The sequence below is a fragment of the Chiloscyllium punctatum genome, chromosome 28, assembly GCF_047496795.1.
Source record: "Chiloscyllium punctatum isolate Juve2018m chromosome 28, sChiPun1.3, whole genome shotgun sequence".
Classification (NCBI taxonomy): Eukaryota; Metazoa; Chordata; class Chondrichthyes; order Orectolobiformes; family Hemiscylliidae; genus Chiloscyllium; species Chiloscyllium punctatum.
Window position 1 is genome coordinate 14,009,313 of NC_092766.1, and position 15,899 is coordinate 14,025,211.

Sequence of the window (15,899 nt, forward strand, 5' to 3'; positions counted from 1 at the left end):
AATTTCCTTCCTTGAAGGACATTAGTGAACAAGATGGGGTATTTTTTTCCAACAATGGATTCATGGTCATCATTAGACTCTCGATTCAAAATTTTTATTGAATTCAATCTGCCAAAGTGGGGTTCAAACCCGGGTCCCTAGCATGTTACCTGGGGCTCTGGATTAGCTGTCCACTGGTAAGACCACAAGGGGCTTAGGACCTGGCAATACACTGCCTGGAGATGTGATGGAGGCATCAAGAGGGGCATTGGACGGTTGTCTGGGTGGAGACAGCGTGGCAAGCGTGTGGGAAATTGGCAGGAGACGGGCATGGAGGTCACCATGCTCGCTTGAAGGGCCGGGGCAGGCAATGATGGGCCGAACGGCCTCCTTCCACCCCGTAGGAATTGGGTGACGCTGCTTTGGTGTCTCATCCGGAGTTCGGATATGATTGAAAATCGTTTTCGGGATGCAGTGCTGGCTCAAACACCGGTTTGTTACAAAGACAGAAGAACATTTCATTGTCAGAGCAGATGCATTCTGAGTCTGCTCTGCACTCCAACATTGTGCTCCTTGTACCTGAATCCGTCTCCCTCCACCCAAAACATCCTAGTCTGCCCTGTGCAGCCTCTGCCCTAACACTGTTGCCTCGCTGGGCTGCGTATTCCATTGTCTCTGGGCGTGAGCCTTGGGAGCATCGGAGAGGTCCAATGGAAAGGGAGGAGGCAGCTGGAGACAAAGGCAGGCAGCTGGGGCGCTGCTCTTGATGGAATAACTCAGGCGTGAACTGTTCCAGCCAGCATCTGCTGCATTGCAGTAGAGAGAGGTCTCCTGCCTGAAGGGGGTGGGGACAGCATCTCGAAGCTGACTCTCTCTCTCATATACAGACACACACACACACTGCTCCTCACAGACACATACAAAGACCTCCCTTCAGCCGTCCAAGGCAGTGTCTCCTGGAGAGCGACACCTTTTTTTTTCCCGGATAAGGTCAGTATCTGTCTCATTTTCCTCCCAGATTGTTATTTACTTTCCTCCCAGCGACACCTCAAATATTTAATATTTACCTGCGCTGTCATCGCTTAGTATATCTGGAGACTGGCGTTCATCTTAAAAGTGGATGGTTAAAACAGCATTTCAAAACATTTTCTTTAAAAATTGTGCTGATTTATTAGCTGCGGGAAAAATTAGCAAGAAAATATTTATTTTGTGAAAAGTGGAATATTTTTGAGTATTGTCTTCAAATTTCCCTGATCTATTTTTGTTTATATCTATTCCTGGGTCAAATGGAATTCAGAGACAGATTTGGGATTTGTCTGTGTGTGTGAATGTGTGGCCTAAATTGGGCATCTCTTCAGGAAGATGCCAGAGGCTAGTGAAGAGGTCATCTTTCCCAGACTCTGTCAGCAGACTTGCTGCAGAATTGTTGCAAGTGCTTCTCGAGGGTGGGGCACACCTTTCATTGTAATATCTCGCAGACGATGTAAAATCTCTCTCCGAGACACTGCTGAAGAGCACAGGGGAGAGAAGGGATTGCAGGGGGGCTGGGTGGGGCGTTAGCCAAATTATTTTCAGCATTGTGGACGATTTAATCTGAGAGCTGAAACAGCAGCTGCTGAAAGCATTCGCAGCCCAGAATCAGCTGGGAAGGTGGTGATCATTTCTGCTGGTCATTCAGCTCTTCTAGCAAACCCCACCAACGACACAGTCTGCCTAGCTCAGTTATCCCTTCAGAGATGAATCTGGAACGTGTGTCGAGATCTAAATTGAGCATCCCTTACTGAGAGTGCGTAGCACAGAGGATGAATTAAATGCGGTTTGCTAATTAATCGACATGGAATATAGCCGTAGAGCACAGACACAGACCCTTCAGTCCAACTTGTCCATGCTGATCAGATATCCTAACCTAATCCAGTCCCATTTGCCGGCATTTGGCCCGTATCCCTCTAAACCCTTCCTGCTCATATACCCATCCAGCTGCCTTTTAAATGTACTAGCCTCCACCCCCGACTTCATCTGGCAGCTCATTCCATACACGCACCACCCTCTGTGTGCACCCCCACTTCCTCTGGCAGCTCATTCCATACACGCACCACCCTCTGTGTGCACCCCCACTTCCTCTGGCAGCTCATTCCATACACGCACCACCCTCTGCATGAACAGGTTGCAGCTCAGGTCCCTGTTCAATCTTTCCCCTCTCACCCTAATCGTGTATCCTCTAACTTCTGGACTCACCCTGGTGAAACGAACCTTGACTCTTCACCCTACCCATGCCCCTTGTGATTGTGTCAACCTCTTAAGGCCCCCCCCTCCCCGGCCTCCTGTTCCAAGGAAGATCGCCCCGGCCTGTTCAGCCTCTTCCTGCAGCTCAAACCCTCCAATCTTCTTGTAAATCTTTGCTGTACCCTTTCAGGTTTCACAATGTCCTTCCTCTAGCAGGGTGTCCCAATACTCATTAAACGTAATTGACTATTCAAATATCCTGCATGTGAGTGGGCAGACTTCATTAGCGGACAAATTAGATTGATTGATTGTCTACAGTGATTAGATTAGATTGTCTACAGTGTGGAAACAGGCCCTTTGGCCCAACCGGTCCATACTGACCCTCCGAAGAGCAACCCACCCAGACCCGTTCCCCCTTACTAATGCGGCTAACACTACGGCCAATTTAGCACGGCCAATTCACCCTAACCTGCACATCTTTGTGACTGTGGGAGGAAACCGAAGCACCCGGAGGAAACCCACACAGACACGGGGAGAATGTGCAAACTCCACACAGACAGTCACCCCGAGGCAGGAGTTGAACCCAGGTCCCTGGCGCTGTGAGGCAGCAGTGCTAACCACTGAGCCACCGTGCCACCCCTAATGTGAAACCGAATCATCTGACGCAGTTAGAATCAGCAACACAAAGCCTCTCTTTGTCGCGGCCGTTTGGGACCGCCTGTTTAGAATCTTTTGTTGCGTTTCAGGTCGTATTTCAGCCCCACGCTCCTTTGGTCATCCAGCACAGACGGGTGTGGGAGGGGTGTGGGCAGATTGGAGGAGGGCTAGCCAGGCTGGCTATAAACAGTAGGCTGTGGACTGCAGCTTGCCTGTCCTCCTCCTCTGCGGTTACATCCCTGGGAGAAGGAGCACGTGGTGTTCATCAACCCCCTTTAGATAGATGGGGATACAGTGCCTTATTTCCCCCCATCAAATCCATTTTGGTGTAGTCCTTTTCCGCTCTCCCCAAGGGGCGGCACGGTGGCTCAGTGGTTAGCATTGTTGCCTCACAGCGCCAGGGACCCGGGTTCAATTCCTGTCTGTGTGGAGTTTGCACATCCTCCCCATGTCTGTGTGGATTCCCTCTGGTTTCCTCCCAGAATGCTGAACAGGCTGGGGCTGTTTTCCCTGGAGCGTCGGAGGCTGAGGGGTGACCTTTATAGAGGTTTACAAAATTATGAGGGGCATGGATAGGATAAATAGGCAAAGTCTTTTCCCTGCGGTCGGGGAATCCACAACTAGAGGGCATAGGTTTAGGGTGAGAGGGGAAAGATATAAAAGAGACCTAAGGGGCAACTTTTTCACAGGGAGGGTGGTATGTGTATGGAATGAGCTGCCAGAGGATGTGGTGGAGGCTGGTACAATTGCAACATTTAAGAGGCATCTGGATGGGTATATGAATAGGAAGGGTTTGGAGGGATATGGGCTGGGTGCTGGCAGGTGGGACTAGATTGGGTTGGGATATCTGGTCAGCATGGACGGGTTGGATTGAAGGGTCTGTTTCCATGCTGTACATCTCTGTGACTCTATGTGCAGGTCAGGTGAATTGGTCATGCTAAATTGCCCATAGTATTCAGGGATATGTAGGTTAGGTGTATTAGGTCTGGGGTAAATGTAGAGCAGAGGGGAATGGGTCTGGGTGGGTTACTGTTTAGAGGGTTAGTGTGGACCTGTTGGGCTGAAGGGCCTGTTTCGCCACTGTAGGGATTCTATATGTATATCTAACTCCTCTTCCACTGCAATCGTGATGGGACGTTCTTGCAGTTACATGTGATAACACTTCTAGGTAGAAGAAAAAATATGCAGTAGCTCCCCACCTCCCACCCACCCCGTATCCACAGGGGATACATTCTAAGGCCTAACATGGATGCCCAAAACACGGATTGTGGCAAACCCCACTCTTTTAAATGGAAAAATTACCTCGTCGGCAGCCCCCTGGTTCATGGTTCTAGAATGTTCCATGTAACGTGACAAACCGTGGATAACTGAAACCTCGGAAACCAATTCCGCAGTTACAATGGTCACCCTGTAAATACAATCTCTGTCTCCAGTGGTGCAGTGACAATGCCCCTACCTCTGACCTAAGAGGCCTCAGTTCAAGTCCCCTCTGTTCTAGAGGCATGTCATAACCTCTGAACAGTGTTGTGAGTGTGGTGCTGGAAAAGCACAGCAGGTCAGGCAGCATCCGAGGAGCAGGAGAATAAGCCCTTCATCAGGAACCTCTGAAAAACCTGGTTAGGAAAAATAATGATAAAGCTAGGCTTTAGGCCTCTTGTGGTGCAGTGGTAGTGAGCCAACCTCTGGCCCAAGAGACCCAGATTCAACCCCCATTTGGTCCAGAAAATAACAATTGGAAAATATCTATGAAACTAGTCTCGGTGATGGTGACCATGACAACAATCATCGATTGTGGTTACAGACCCCAATGGGTTCACTAACTGGGAAAAGGAATCTGCTGTCCTTACCCAAGTCTGGACCTACACATAACTCCAGACCCCAGACAGCGATGGGGTTCTCTCTTAACCACCCTCCAGCGTTGGCCCACCACTCGGTTAATGGTCAACAAACATGACTTTGCCAGCAATGCCTGCAGCCCACCAAAGGATTGGGAGAAAGAGAAGATGGTGGAAGGCTCCCTGTTGACCAGAGCTAGGTCCCAGTCTCCTTCCACTGGTTTAGCAACCCACCATTCTTGGCCAATCAAAAGTCTTCTCACTTGGATTATATTGAGGGGAGATGTCAGCTCACACCAGGATCAGGGGTATTGGGGGGGGGGGGGGGGGGGGGGGGGGCAGGGGAGAGCAATTCTTAATCTCCGCCTCAAAGGCTTATGTGATATCTAAAAGATGGCACTTCCTACAGTGCGGCATTCCTTCAGCATTACTATCCAACAGTGCAGAGTCCCTCAGTGTTGACCTTCTGATAGTGTCCGCTCCCTCAGCACTGACCATCCAACAGTGCCTGCTCCCCCAGTGCTAACCCTCTGACAGTGCCTGTTCCCTTAGCGGTGACTCTCTGACAGTGTGGCGCTACCTCAGCACTGACCCTCCAATGGTGCCCGCTCCCTCAGTGCTAACCCTCTGACAGTGCCTGTTCCCTTAGTGCTGATCTCTGACAGTGTGGCGCTACCTCAGTGCTGACCCTTTGACAGTGCAGCACTGACCCTCTGACATTGTCTGCTCCCTCAGTGCTAACCTTCTGATAGTGCCTGCTCCTTCAGCACTGACCGTCTGACAGTGCCCACTCCCTCAGCACTGACCCTCCCACAGTACGATGCTCCCTCAGCACTGACCCTCTGACAGCACCCAGTCAGTCAGCACTGACAATCCGACATTGCCTACTCCCTCAGCACTGACCCTCCGACAGTACCCACCTTTGGTAGCTCATTCCATACACACAGCACCCTCTGGTCCTTTTAAAATCTTTCCTCGCTCACCTTAAACCTATACCTAAGGAGTTCTGAGGAAGGATCACTGGACTCGAATCACGAACTGTGATTTGTCTCCACGAATGCTGCCAAACCTGCTGAACTTTTCCAGCAATTTCTGTTTTTGTTAATGATTTCCAGCATCTGCAGTTTGGTTTTTATTAAACCTAGTCCCTCTAGCTTTGGACTACTCCAACCTGGGGAAAAAATCCCAGGGTATTCATCCTATCCATGCCCCTCGTGATTGTAAGGTCACCCCCCCAACTCCTGACACTCCTGGGAAAGTAGTCTCAGTCTCTCCCTCCAACCCCAGCAACATCGTTGCAAATCTTTCTGCAGCCTCTCAAGTTTAAGAACATCTTTCCTATAGCAGAGAGACCAGAATTGAATGCAGTATTCCAGAAGTGGCCTTATCAATGTCCTGTACAGCCGCAACGTGTGACATCTCAACTCCCATACTCAATGCACTGACCAATGAAGGCGAGCAATAGCTATACAGACCCTTCAGTGCAATACATCCACACTGACCAAGTTTTTCAATTGCCTGCGATTGGCCCATATCCCTCCAAACCTTTCCTATTGAAGTTCCTATCCGAAATGCCTTCTTAAATCGTGGAGATAGATTTGTAATTTTCCAAACCATTGACAAAATCCTTCAATCTAAGCAGCTTTGGAAAGTGAAGACTGCTTCCAGATAGGTACTAATGTGGATAAGAATACAAATATACTTCAGAAATAACCCCAACCCAAGCTGGGTCTCCTCTGGGTGCTCCGCAGGTCAGGGTGAATTGGCCATGCCAAATTGCCCACAGTGTTAGGTGCATTAGTCAGAGGGAAATGGGTCTGGGTGGGTTACTCTCCGGAGGGTCGGTTTGGACTTGTTGGGCCGAAGGGCCTGTTTCCACACTGTAGGGAATCCAATCTAATCATCTTATCGTGAGGCATGATGTTTGTTCCGCGCTTTTATTCACTGGATCCTATGACAGAAAGAGATGCTGCAGTTAGCCAGATGGGCAAATTTATAAAGATTGTCTTTTTAAGTGTCAATAGTTGATTTGGTCTGAATCAATAGTTTATATGTTTATATAGTCATAGAATGAAATGCACCCAGCATTATGGAGATTAGATTCCCTACAGTATAGAAACAGGCCATTCGGCCCAACAAGTCCACACCGACCCTCCGAAGAGTAACCCCACCCAGACCCACTTCCCTACTCTATATTTACCTCTGACTAATGCACCTAGCACTATGGGGTAATTTAGCGTGGCCAATTCACCCAACCTGCACATTTTTGGATTGTGGGAGGAAACCAGAGCACTTGGAGGAAACCCACGCAGACACGGGGAGAATGTGCAAACTCCACACAGACAGGTGCCCAAGGCAGGAACTGAACCCAGGTCCCTGGCGCTGTGAGGCAGTAGTGCTAACCACTGAGCCACCATGCCACCCCGATTCTTAAGGGGCTTGACAGGGTCAATGCTGAGAGGATGTTTCCCCTCACGGGAGGGTCTAGGACCAGAGGACACACTCTCAGAACAAAGGGGCACCAATCTGAGACTGAGATGAGGAGGAATTTCTTCTCTCAGGAGGTTGAGAGTCTTTGGAAGTCCTTGCCACAGAGAGCTGTGGGGGCGGAGTCCTTGTGTATATTGAAGATGTGGAGGTGCTGGTGTTGTACTAGGGTGGACAAGGTCAGACGTCACATGACACCAGGTTATAGTCCAACAGGTTTATTAGAAATCACAAGCTCTTGAGCGTAGCTCCTTTGTCAGCTTGTGATTTCAAATAAATGGGTGGACTATAAACTGTGTGCTTTCTGATCCTGCGTATTTAAGGCTGAGATAGATTTGTCATCAGTTGGAAATCAAGGGTTACAGGGATAAGGGGCAGGAAAGATCACGATCCTATTGAATGTGGAACAGGCTCGAGGGGCCGAATGGCCTACTCCAGTTCCATTTCTCATGGTCCTATTTTCACCTTGTAAAACTCAGACCCATGAGAGACAGATGTATAGGAAGGATGTGGAGGCACTAGAACGGGTGCAGAGGAAGTTTACCAGGATGTTGCCTGGTATGGTAGGAAGATCCTATGAGGAAAGGCTGAGGCACTTGGGGTTGTTTTCATCGGAGAAAAGAAGGTTTAGGGGTGACTTGATAGAGGTGTACAAGATGATTAGGGGGTTAGATAGGGTTGACAGTGAGAACCTTTTTCCATGTATGGAGTCAGCTATTACAAGGGGGCATAGCTTTAAATTAAGGGGGGGGTAGATATAGGACTGATGTTAGGGGTAGGTTCTTCACTCAGCGAGTCGTGAATTCATGGAATGCCCTGCCAGTAGCAGTAGTGGACTCTCCCTCTTTATGGGTATTTAAGCGGGCATTGGATAGGTATATGCAGGATAGTGGCTTAGTGTAGGTTAGGTGGGCTTGGATCGGCGCAACATCGAGGGCCGAAGGGCCTGTACTGCGCTGTAATGTTCTATGTTCTATGTTCTATGTCGCTTCCCCCAATGTAATGAGGGCACCATCTGGTATTGCCCAGGCAGAGATGCCAAATCCAAGTCCTGACCAGTGACTGAGTCACAAATATATTACTGGGACTGACAACTGCTCGCTGCAAATACAGAAGGCTGACCATCCACATTTTTATTCTCCCTCGTCAGAATTTCTCTTCCCAGCACAGATCTGTAACCTTTTATAAGGCACTCTGCCTCATTTCACTTTCTGAGCAGGAGGGAAGTCGGTCAGGATTTCAAAGCCTTTGCTGAGATCAGGAGGCATGGTGACTCAGTGAGTTAGCACTGCTGCCTCACAGCACCAGGGACCTGGGTTCGATCCCTGCCTCGGGTGTGTAGTGTGCACATTCTCCCCGTGTCTGTGTGGGTTTCCTCCCACAGTCCAAGGATGTGCAGGTCAGGTGAATTAGCCATGCTAAATTGCCCATAGTGTTAGGTGTCATTGGTCAGGGGTAAATGTAGGGTAGGTTACTCTTCAGAGGGTCAGTGGTGGGCTTGTTGGGCCAAATGGCCTGCTTCCATACTATAGGGAATCTAAGTAAATCTACTATTCACCTGCACCATACCTTTCCCTCCATCACCATCTCGAATATATTCAATGGCTGAAATTCTGTGGCAGAGATTTCCAAAAGTTCCCCCACACTTTCTGAGTGAAGACATTTCTCCTTATCTCAGCCCCATGGTGTGGGACTGTGACCCCAATTCAAAATTCCCCCCACTGTCTGGGGGAAGTCATCAAAAAGGACCCGAGAGACAATGTTTTCACCCAGAGGATGGAGTGTGTGCCAGAGGAGGTGGTGGGCGTGGGTACAGTTACAACATTTAAAAGACTAAGGAAGGTTTCAAGGGGTACGGGCAGGCAAGGTGGGATTAGTTTAGTTTGGGAAATCTGGCCAGCTTGGAGCAAAGGGCCTGTTTCCATGCTGTATGACTCTACCCTTTCTGTGTCTGTCCCATCCCGTCTGGTAAGAATTCTGAAAACGTTGGAGAAATGCAACAGGCCTGAGGTGGAGAAAGCAGTCCCATGTTTTGACTCCGATAATGACCCTTCCGCAGAACCTGTAAGGAATCCATTTTGAGATCCCATCTCGTTCCACTGATCTCCAGACAGCAGAGATCCAGTTGATCTGGTCTTTCCTAATAAGGCAATCTCTCAGTCTCAGGAATTAGTTGGGCCAACCTTTGTTGCACTAAATCAGACAATGCTCCAGGCGTGTTCTCATCCTGTTTATATCTAAATGCAGTGAGACCGAGAAAAGAGCTCTGCATTCAAATATACTTCCACTCGGCGATGGGTGGGGGAGGCAAGGAGACAATGGAGAACGATTATTGGGATGTACTTCTACTGCAGTGTGACTTCCCCACCATCATAAAGTATGATGTGGGGAAGCAGACCAAAATGGGGAGTAGGCCAATTGGCATATCCACCACCATTAAGTCAGAGAATGGGGGGGGAGGGCTGTGGGGGACACAATCCTACGAGGAGTGGGGGACTTGCTCCCACAGGGAGTTGGGGGGATAATGGGGGACTCGCTCCCACGGGGAGTTGGAGGGAGAATGGGTGAACGGGGGAGTTGCTTCCACAATTAGCAGAGATATATTGCATGGGGGAGCAGGAGATAGAGAGAAGGATTGGGTGAAGGGGAGGTAATAGAGATGCCGTTGGGAGGAAGCTGGTGCACACAGAGGGTCCGAATGGCCTGTTTTGCGTGCTACGATCCCAGACAACCAGGGTTCACAACGCTGAGGCCGGATCTCCGTGCTGACCCCTGGCAAGCAAAGGGGGACCCCAGCTGGTGGTTTTGCCTGGACACTGGCCAGTTCATACAATCAGCATTGTTCCTGCTTTACATCAGAAATAAATAATTCCTTATCAAAGGAATTGCGCTGCACTGCCATTCTTCCTGCAGAATTCCCAAGGTAGGAGCCGTGCAGAGGAAAATGATTTCAAAACAGAGAAAAGAACATAACTACTGAAAAATATGGGAGTATCTGCAGAGAATAAAAGACAACAAATAATTCAATGGGAGTGAGTGAGTCATCGTAATTTATTTTCTCAGTCCTGGTGTTGCCAGGCCGACCTTTATCGGGGTCCTCGGGTCCTGGTAATAGAATCATAGTCAACAGGAGTAGGCCATTCTTCCCTTCGAACCCACTCTGCCCCTCAATACTATCATGACTAATCATCTAAATCAGTCCCCTGTTCCTGCTTTCTGCCCGATACCCTTTGAGATTATTCCAGAAAAACTAAGCTGTTGGATAAATGGGGGCTTCGGGGCAACATGACTGGTCTATGAATCCAAAAGCAAGCCTAGGCCAAGGTTCCAAATCCCATTTTCATCCCACTGAGTCCATAATGACCATTCAGAGAGCACCCCACTTGGACCCACCCCACTATCCCTGTCATCCTGGATTTCCCCTGGCTAATCCACCCTAACCTGCACATCCCTGGACACTGTGGGACAATTTCCCATGGCTAATCCACCCTAACCTGCACATCCCTGAGCACTATGGGACAATTTCCCATGGCCAATCCACCCTAACCTGCACATCCCTGGACATTATGGGGCAATTTCCCATGGCCAATCCACCCTAACCTAAACAGCCCTGGACACTATGGGACAATTTAGCATGGCCAACCCACCCTAACCTGCACATCCTTGGGCACTATGGGACAATTTAGCATGGCCAATCCACCCTAACCTGCACATCCCTGGGCACTATGGGACAATTTAGCATGGCCAATCCACCCTAACCTGCACATCCCTGGGCACTATGGGACAATTTAGCATGGCCAATCCACCCAACCTGCATATCCCTGGACACTTGGGTCAATTTAGCATGGCCAACCCACCCTAACCTGCACATCCCTGGACACTATGGGACAATTTAAAATGGCCACTCCACCCTAACCTGCACATCCCTGGGCACTATGGTAATTTAGCATGGCCAATCCACCCTAACCTGCACATCCCTGGGCACTATGGTAATTTAGCATAGCCAATCCACCCTAACCTGCACATCCCTGGGCACTATGGTAATTTAGCATGGCCAATCCACCCTTACCTGCACATCCCTGGGCACTATGGTAATTTAGCATAGCCAATCCACCCTAACCTGCACATCCCTGGGCACTATGGTAATTTAGCATGGCCAATCCACCCTAACCTGCACATCCCTGGGCACTATGGTAATTTAGCATGGCCAATCCACCCTAACCTGCACATCCCTGGGCACTATGGTAATTTAGCATGGCCAATCCACCCTAACCTGTACATAGAGTCACAGAATCATAGAGATGTACAGCACGGAAAACAGACCCTTCATTCCAACTCGTCCATGCCAACCAGATATCCTAAATTAATCTAGGCCCATTTGCCAGTACTTAGCCCATATCCCTCAAAACCCTTCCTATTTCATATATCCATCAGATGCCTTTTAAATATTGTAATTTAAAAGCCTCCACCACTTCCTCTGGCAACTCATTCCATACACGTACCACCCTCTGCAAGAAAATGTCGCTCCTAACGTCCCTTTAAATCTTTCCCCTCTCACCCTAAACCTATGCCCTGTAGTTCTGAACTCCCCCACACCAGGGAAAAGACCTTGTGTATTCACTCTCTCCGTGCCCCTCATAATTTTATAAACCTTAAAAAGGTCACCCCTCAGCCTCCAACGCTCCAGGGAAAACAGTTCCAGCCTTTTCAGCCTCTCCCTATAGCTCAAACCCTCTGACCCTGGCAACATCTTTTCTGAACCCTTTCAACTTTCGCAACATCCTTCCTAAAGCAAAATTGCACAGAATATTCCAACAGTGGCCTAACCAATGTCCTGTACAGGCACAACATATCCCCCTAACTCCTGTACTCAATGCTCTGACCAATAAAGGAAAGCATACCAAACGCCTTCTTCACTATCCTATCTACCTGCGACTCCAGGAGCTATGAACCTGCACTCCAAGGTGTCTTTGTTCAGCCTCTGGACCTAACCATTAAGTGTATAAGTCCTGCTAAGATTCGCCTTTCCAAAATGCAGCACCTCGCATTTATCTAAATTAAACTCCATCTGACACTTCTCGGCCCATTGGCCCATCTGATCAAGATCCCGTTGTACTCTGAGGTAACGTACTCTGCAGATGAATATAGGCTGCAGGGTCTGGGGGGGGCGGGGAACCCACTCACCTCCCCCCCACCCACCCCGAACACCTATATGCTCCCCTCTTATAGAACATAGAACATTACAGCCCGGTACAGGCCCTTCGGCCCTCGATGTTGTGCTGCCCTGTCATAAGAATCTGAAGCCCATCCCACCTACACTATTCAATGTACGTCCCCATTTGCCTGTCCAATGACGACTTAAATGCACTTAAACTTGGTGAATCTACTACCGTTGCAGGCAAAGCATTCCATACCCTTACTACTCTCTGAGTAAAGAAACTACTTCTGACATCTGTCTTATACTTATCCCCCCTCTCTTTAAAGTTGTGTCCCCTCGTGTTTGCAGTCCCCATACTTGGAAAAAGGCTCTCCCTGTCCACCCTATCGAACCCTCTGATTATCTTGTATGTCTCTATTAAGTCACCTCTCAACCTTCTTCTCTCTAACGAGAACAGCCTCAAGGCCCTCAGTCTTTCCTCATAAGACCTTCCTTCCATACCAGGCAACATCCTAGTAAATCTCCTCTGCGCCCTTTCCAAACCTTCCACATCCTTCTTATAATGCGGTGACCAGAACTGTACACAATACTCCAAGTGTGTCCGTACCAGAGCTTTGTACAGCTGCAGCATAACCTCCTGGTTCCGGAACTCAATCCCTCTATTAATAAAGGCCAAGACACTGTATGCCTTCTTAACAACCCTGTCAATCTGGGTGGCAACTTTCAGGGATCTGTGTACATGGACACTATGATCTCTCTGCTCATCTGCACTCCCAAGAATCTTACCATTAGCCTATTTCTTTGAATTCCGATTACTCCGTCCAAAGTGTATCACCTCACACTTGTCCACATTAAACTCCATTTGCCACCTCTCAGCCCAGCTCTGCATCCTATCTATGTCTCTCTGCAATCTACTACATCCTTCGTCACTATCCACATCCCCACCGACCTTAGTGTCGTCCGCAAATATACTAAGCCACCCTTCTAAGCTCTCATCCAGGTCATTTATAAAAATGACGAACAGCAGTGGACCCAACACTGACCCTTGTGGTACGCCGCTAGTAACTGGACACCAAGATGAACATGTTCCATCAACTACAACCCTCTGTTTTCTTTCAGCAAGCCAATTACTGATCCAAACTGCCATATCTCCCACAATCCCATTCCTCCGCATTTTGTATAATAGCCTACTGTGGGGAACCTTATCGAATGCCTTGCTGAAATCCATATACACCACATCAACCGGTTTACTCTCATCTACCTGTTTAGTCACTTTGTCAAAAAAGTCAATAAGATCCGTTAGGCACAACCTACCCTTCACAAAACCGTGCTGACTGCCCCTGATCAGATTATTCTTTTCTAGATGGTTATAAATCCTATCTCTTATAACCTTTTCCAACACTTTCCCAACAACTGAAGTGAGACTCGCTGGTCTGTAATTACCATGCTTGTCTCTACTCCCCTTTTTGAACAAGGGAATCACATTTGCTATCCTCCAGTCCTCAGGCACTATTCCTGTAGACAATGATGATTTGAAGATCAATGCCAAAGGCTCGGCAATCTCTTCCCTTGCTTCCCAGAGGATCCTAGGATAGATCCCATCTGGCCCAGGGGACTTGTCTATTTTCACACTCCTTCAATGGTGGTCTTATCTTTTGCATCCAGTATAGAGGGCAGATAGGGCCTTGTGATTAGCACTTCCCCCTCATGACACTCCACCCCATGCCCCCACCCCCCCCCCACCCAGAGCTGCAATGCATGCACCGGTCTCAATTTTCCCAGAATGAGCCGCATCAGCCAAGTTGTTGCCATGGTGGATCGGGTGCTTTATATATAAATGCAAATCTCTTCTTTACAGTATACTGCTCCCTGAGTGCTTGTTTGCACCCCCCACAACCATTCTGGTGTCCTGATCTCAGGAAAGATGGACTGGGCATCAGAGGCAGTCCAGAGGAGGTTCGCTCAGCTGATCCTGGGGATGGTGAGGTTGAGTAGGTTTGGGGCCTGTACTGATTGGGATGTAGAAGAATGAGAGGCAGCCTTAGAGAAACGGACAAGAATTTTCGGGGGAGACGTGGAGAGGTTGCTTCCCCTTGTGTGGGAGAGTCTGGGAGCAGAGGGGCATCGTCTCAGTGTAAGGGGTGGCCCGCTGAAGAGAGTGATGAGGAGGGAATGGCTTCTCTCTGATGGGGAGTCTATGTGTGGAAACCTCTACCACAGGGAGTCTGAGTCACTGGGTATGTTCAAGGCTGAGAATTTTCATCAGGAAGGGGACCGAAGGTTATGGGGGGAAGGTGGGAGTTGAGGGTGATCAGATTGGCTGTGATCTCAATGAAGGGCGGAGGAGTCCCGATGGGCTGAATGACCTCGCTCTGCTCCTATCTCCTAGGGTCTCAGAGCGAAGCCGGTTCTGTAAGGTTGACGTTTGGTGTGAGTGCATCACTGACTATGAGTGAATTCCACCCCCCTCCCCTCCCCCGCCTCCTCAATTCCTGCTCCCCTAGCTTCCTGTTTTTCAGTGCAAAGATGCTGGACGTCCTGAACAGCCAGTTTCACTCCTTTCTCTTCTGGAGGACCCCCATCCCCGTGGTGGACATCTCCGAGATCGAGGTGCTGGGGCTCAACGTGCCCGAGTCTGGCGCCGGGGGCCAGAGTACGCCTCACAGCTCACGGGACATGGAGGAGGAGGAGGAGGACGGAGCACTGGCCCAGTACAACACCTTCAACTTTTGGCGGGAACCCATCGCTAGTTTCAGCGGCCTCGACCTGGAACTGCTCTGAGTCAGCGCTCCGACCAATGCCGCCGTGAAAGAATTGCTAATGTATTGTTTCCCAGAATCCATAAAGCTTTACCGTGAACGTGTGAAGGAATCACTTGCTTTACTGCCAACGCGTCCCTGTCACCTTCAATCGCCCCTTCAAAACACACCGCGCGTAATGTCCTCCACTGCTCAGTTGTTCAGCTTCTTGTCGGGACGAAGCAGAGCAGGAGGAGGCCATTTGGCCCTCTGTCCGTTCGCTGGCTCTTTTCCGGGACTGTCCCATCATTTCCATTGCACTTGCCCAATGCCAGGGGGCGGCCCAGCTGCTCAATAGTTAGCACTGCCGCCTCACAGCGCCAGAGTCCTGGGTTCGATTCCACCCTCAGGCGACTGTCTCTGTGGAGTTTCCACATTCTCCATACCCCTTCCTTCAACCATATGTGTGTTGGTTTCCCCCAGGTGGTCCGGTTTCCTCCCAAAGTCCAAAGATGTGCAGGTTAGTGTGGATTGGCCATGCTAAATTGTCCCATAGTGCCCAGGGATGTGCAGGTTAGGGTGGATTGGCCTTGGGAAATTGTCCCATAGTGCCCAGGGATGTGCAGGTTAGGGTGGATTGGCCATGCTAAATTGTCCCATAGTGCCCAGGGATGTGCAGGTTAGGGTGGATTGGCCATGCTAAATTGTCCCATAGTGCCCAGGGATGTGCAGGTTAGGGTGGATTGGCCATGCTAAATTGCCTGAAGTGTGCAGATTAGTTAGATTGGTCCTGGGAAAGGCACGATTATGGGATAGGGGATG

General features: G+C 49.4%; 1 protein-coding gene across 1 annotated transcript; it reads left to right on the plus strand.

The window, feature by feature from the left end:
* Nucleotides 1-758: 758 nt before the first annotated feature.
* On the plus strand, nt 759-15,202 carry mllt11 (MLLT11 transcription factor 7 cofactor). Its single transcript, XM_072548948.1, has 2 exons — nt 759-969; nt 14,844-15,202. Exon 2 carries the CDS (start codon nt 14,866-14,868, stop codon nt 15,118-15,120), a length of 255 nt encoding a protein of 84 aa, XP_072405049.1. The 5' UTR covers nt 759-969; nt 14,844-14,865; the 3' UTR covers nt 15,121-15,202.
* Nucleotides 15,203-15,899: the final 697 nt, after the last annotated feature.

Bases quoted from the DNA above. Each gene is read 5' to 3' on its own strand.
- mllt11 (XM_072548948.1), top strand. From the start codon at position 14,866: ATGCTGGACGTCCTGAACAGCCAGTTTCACTCCTTTCTCTTCTGGAGG.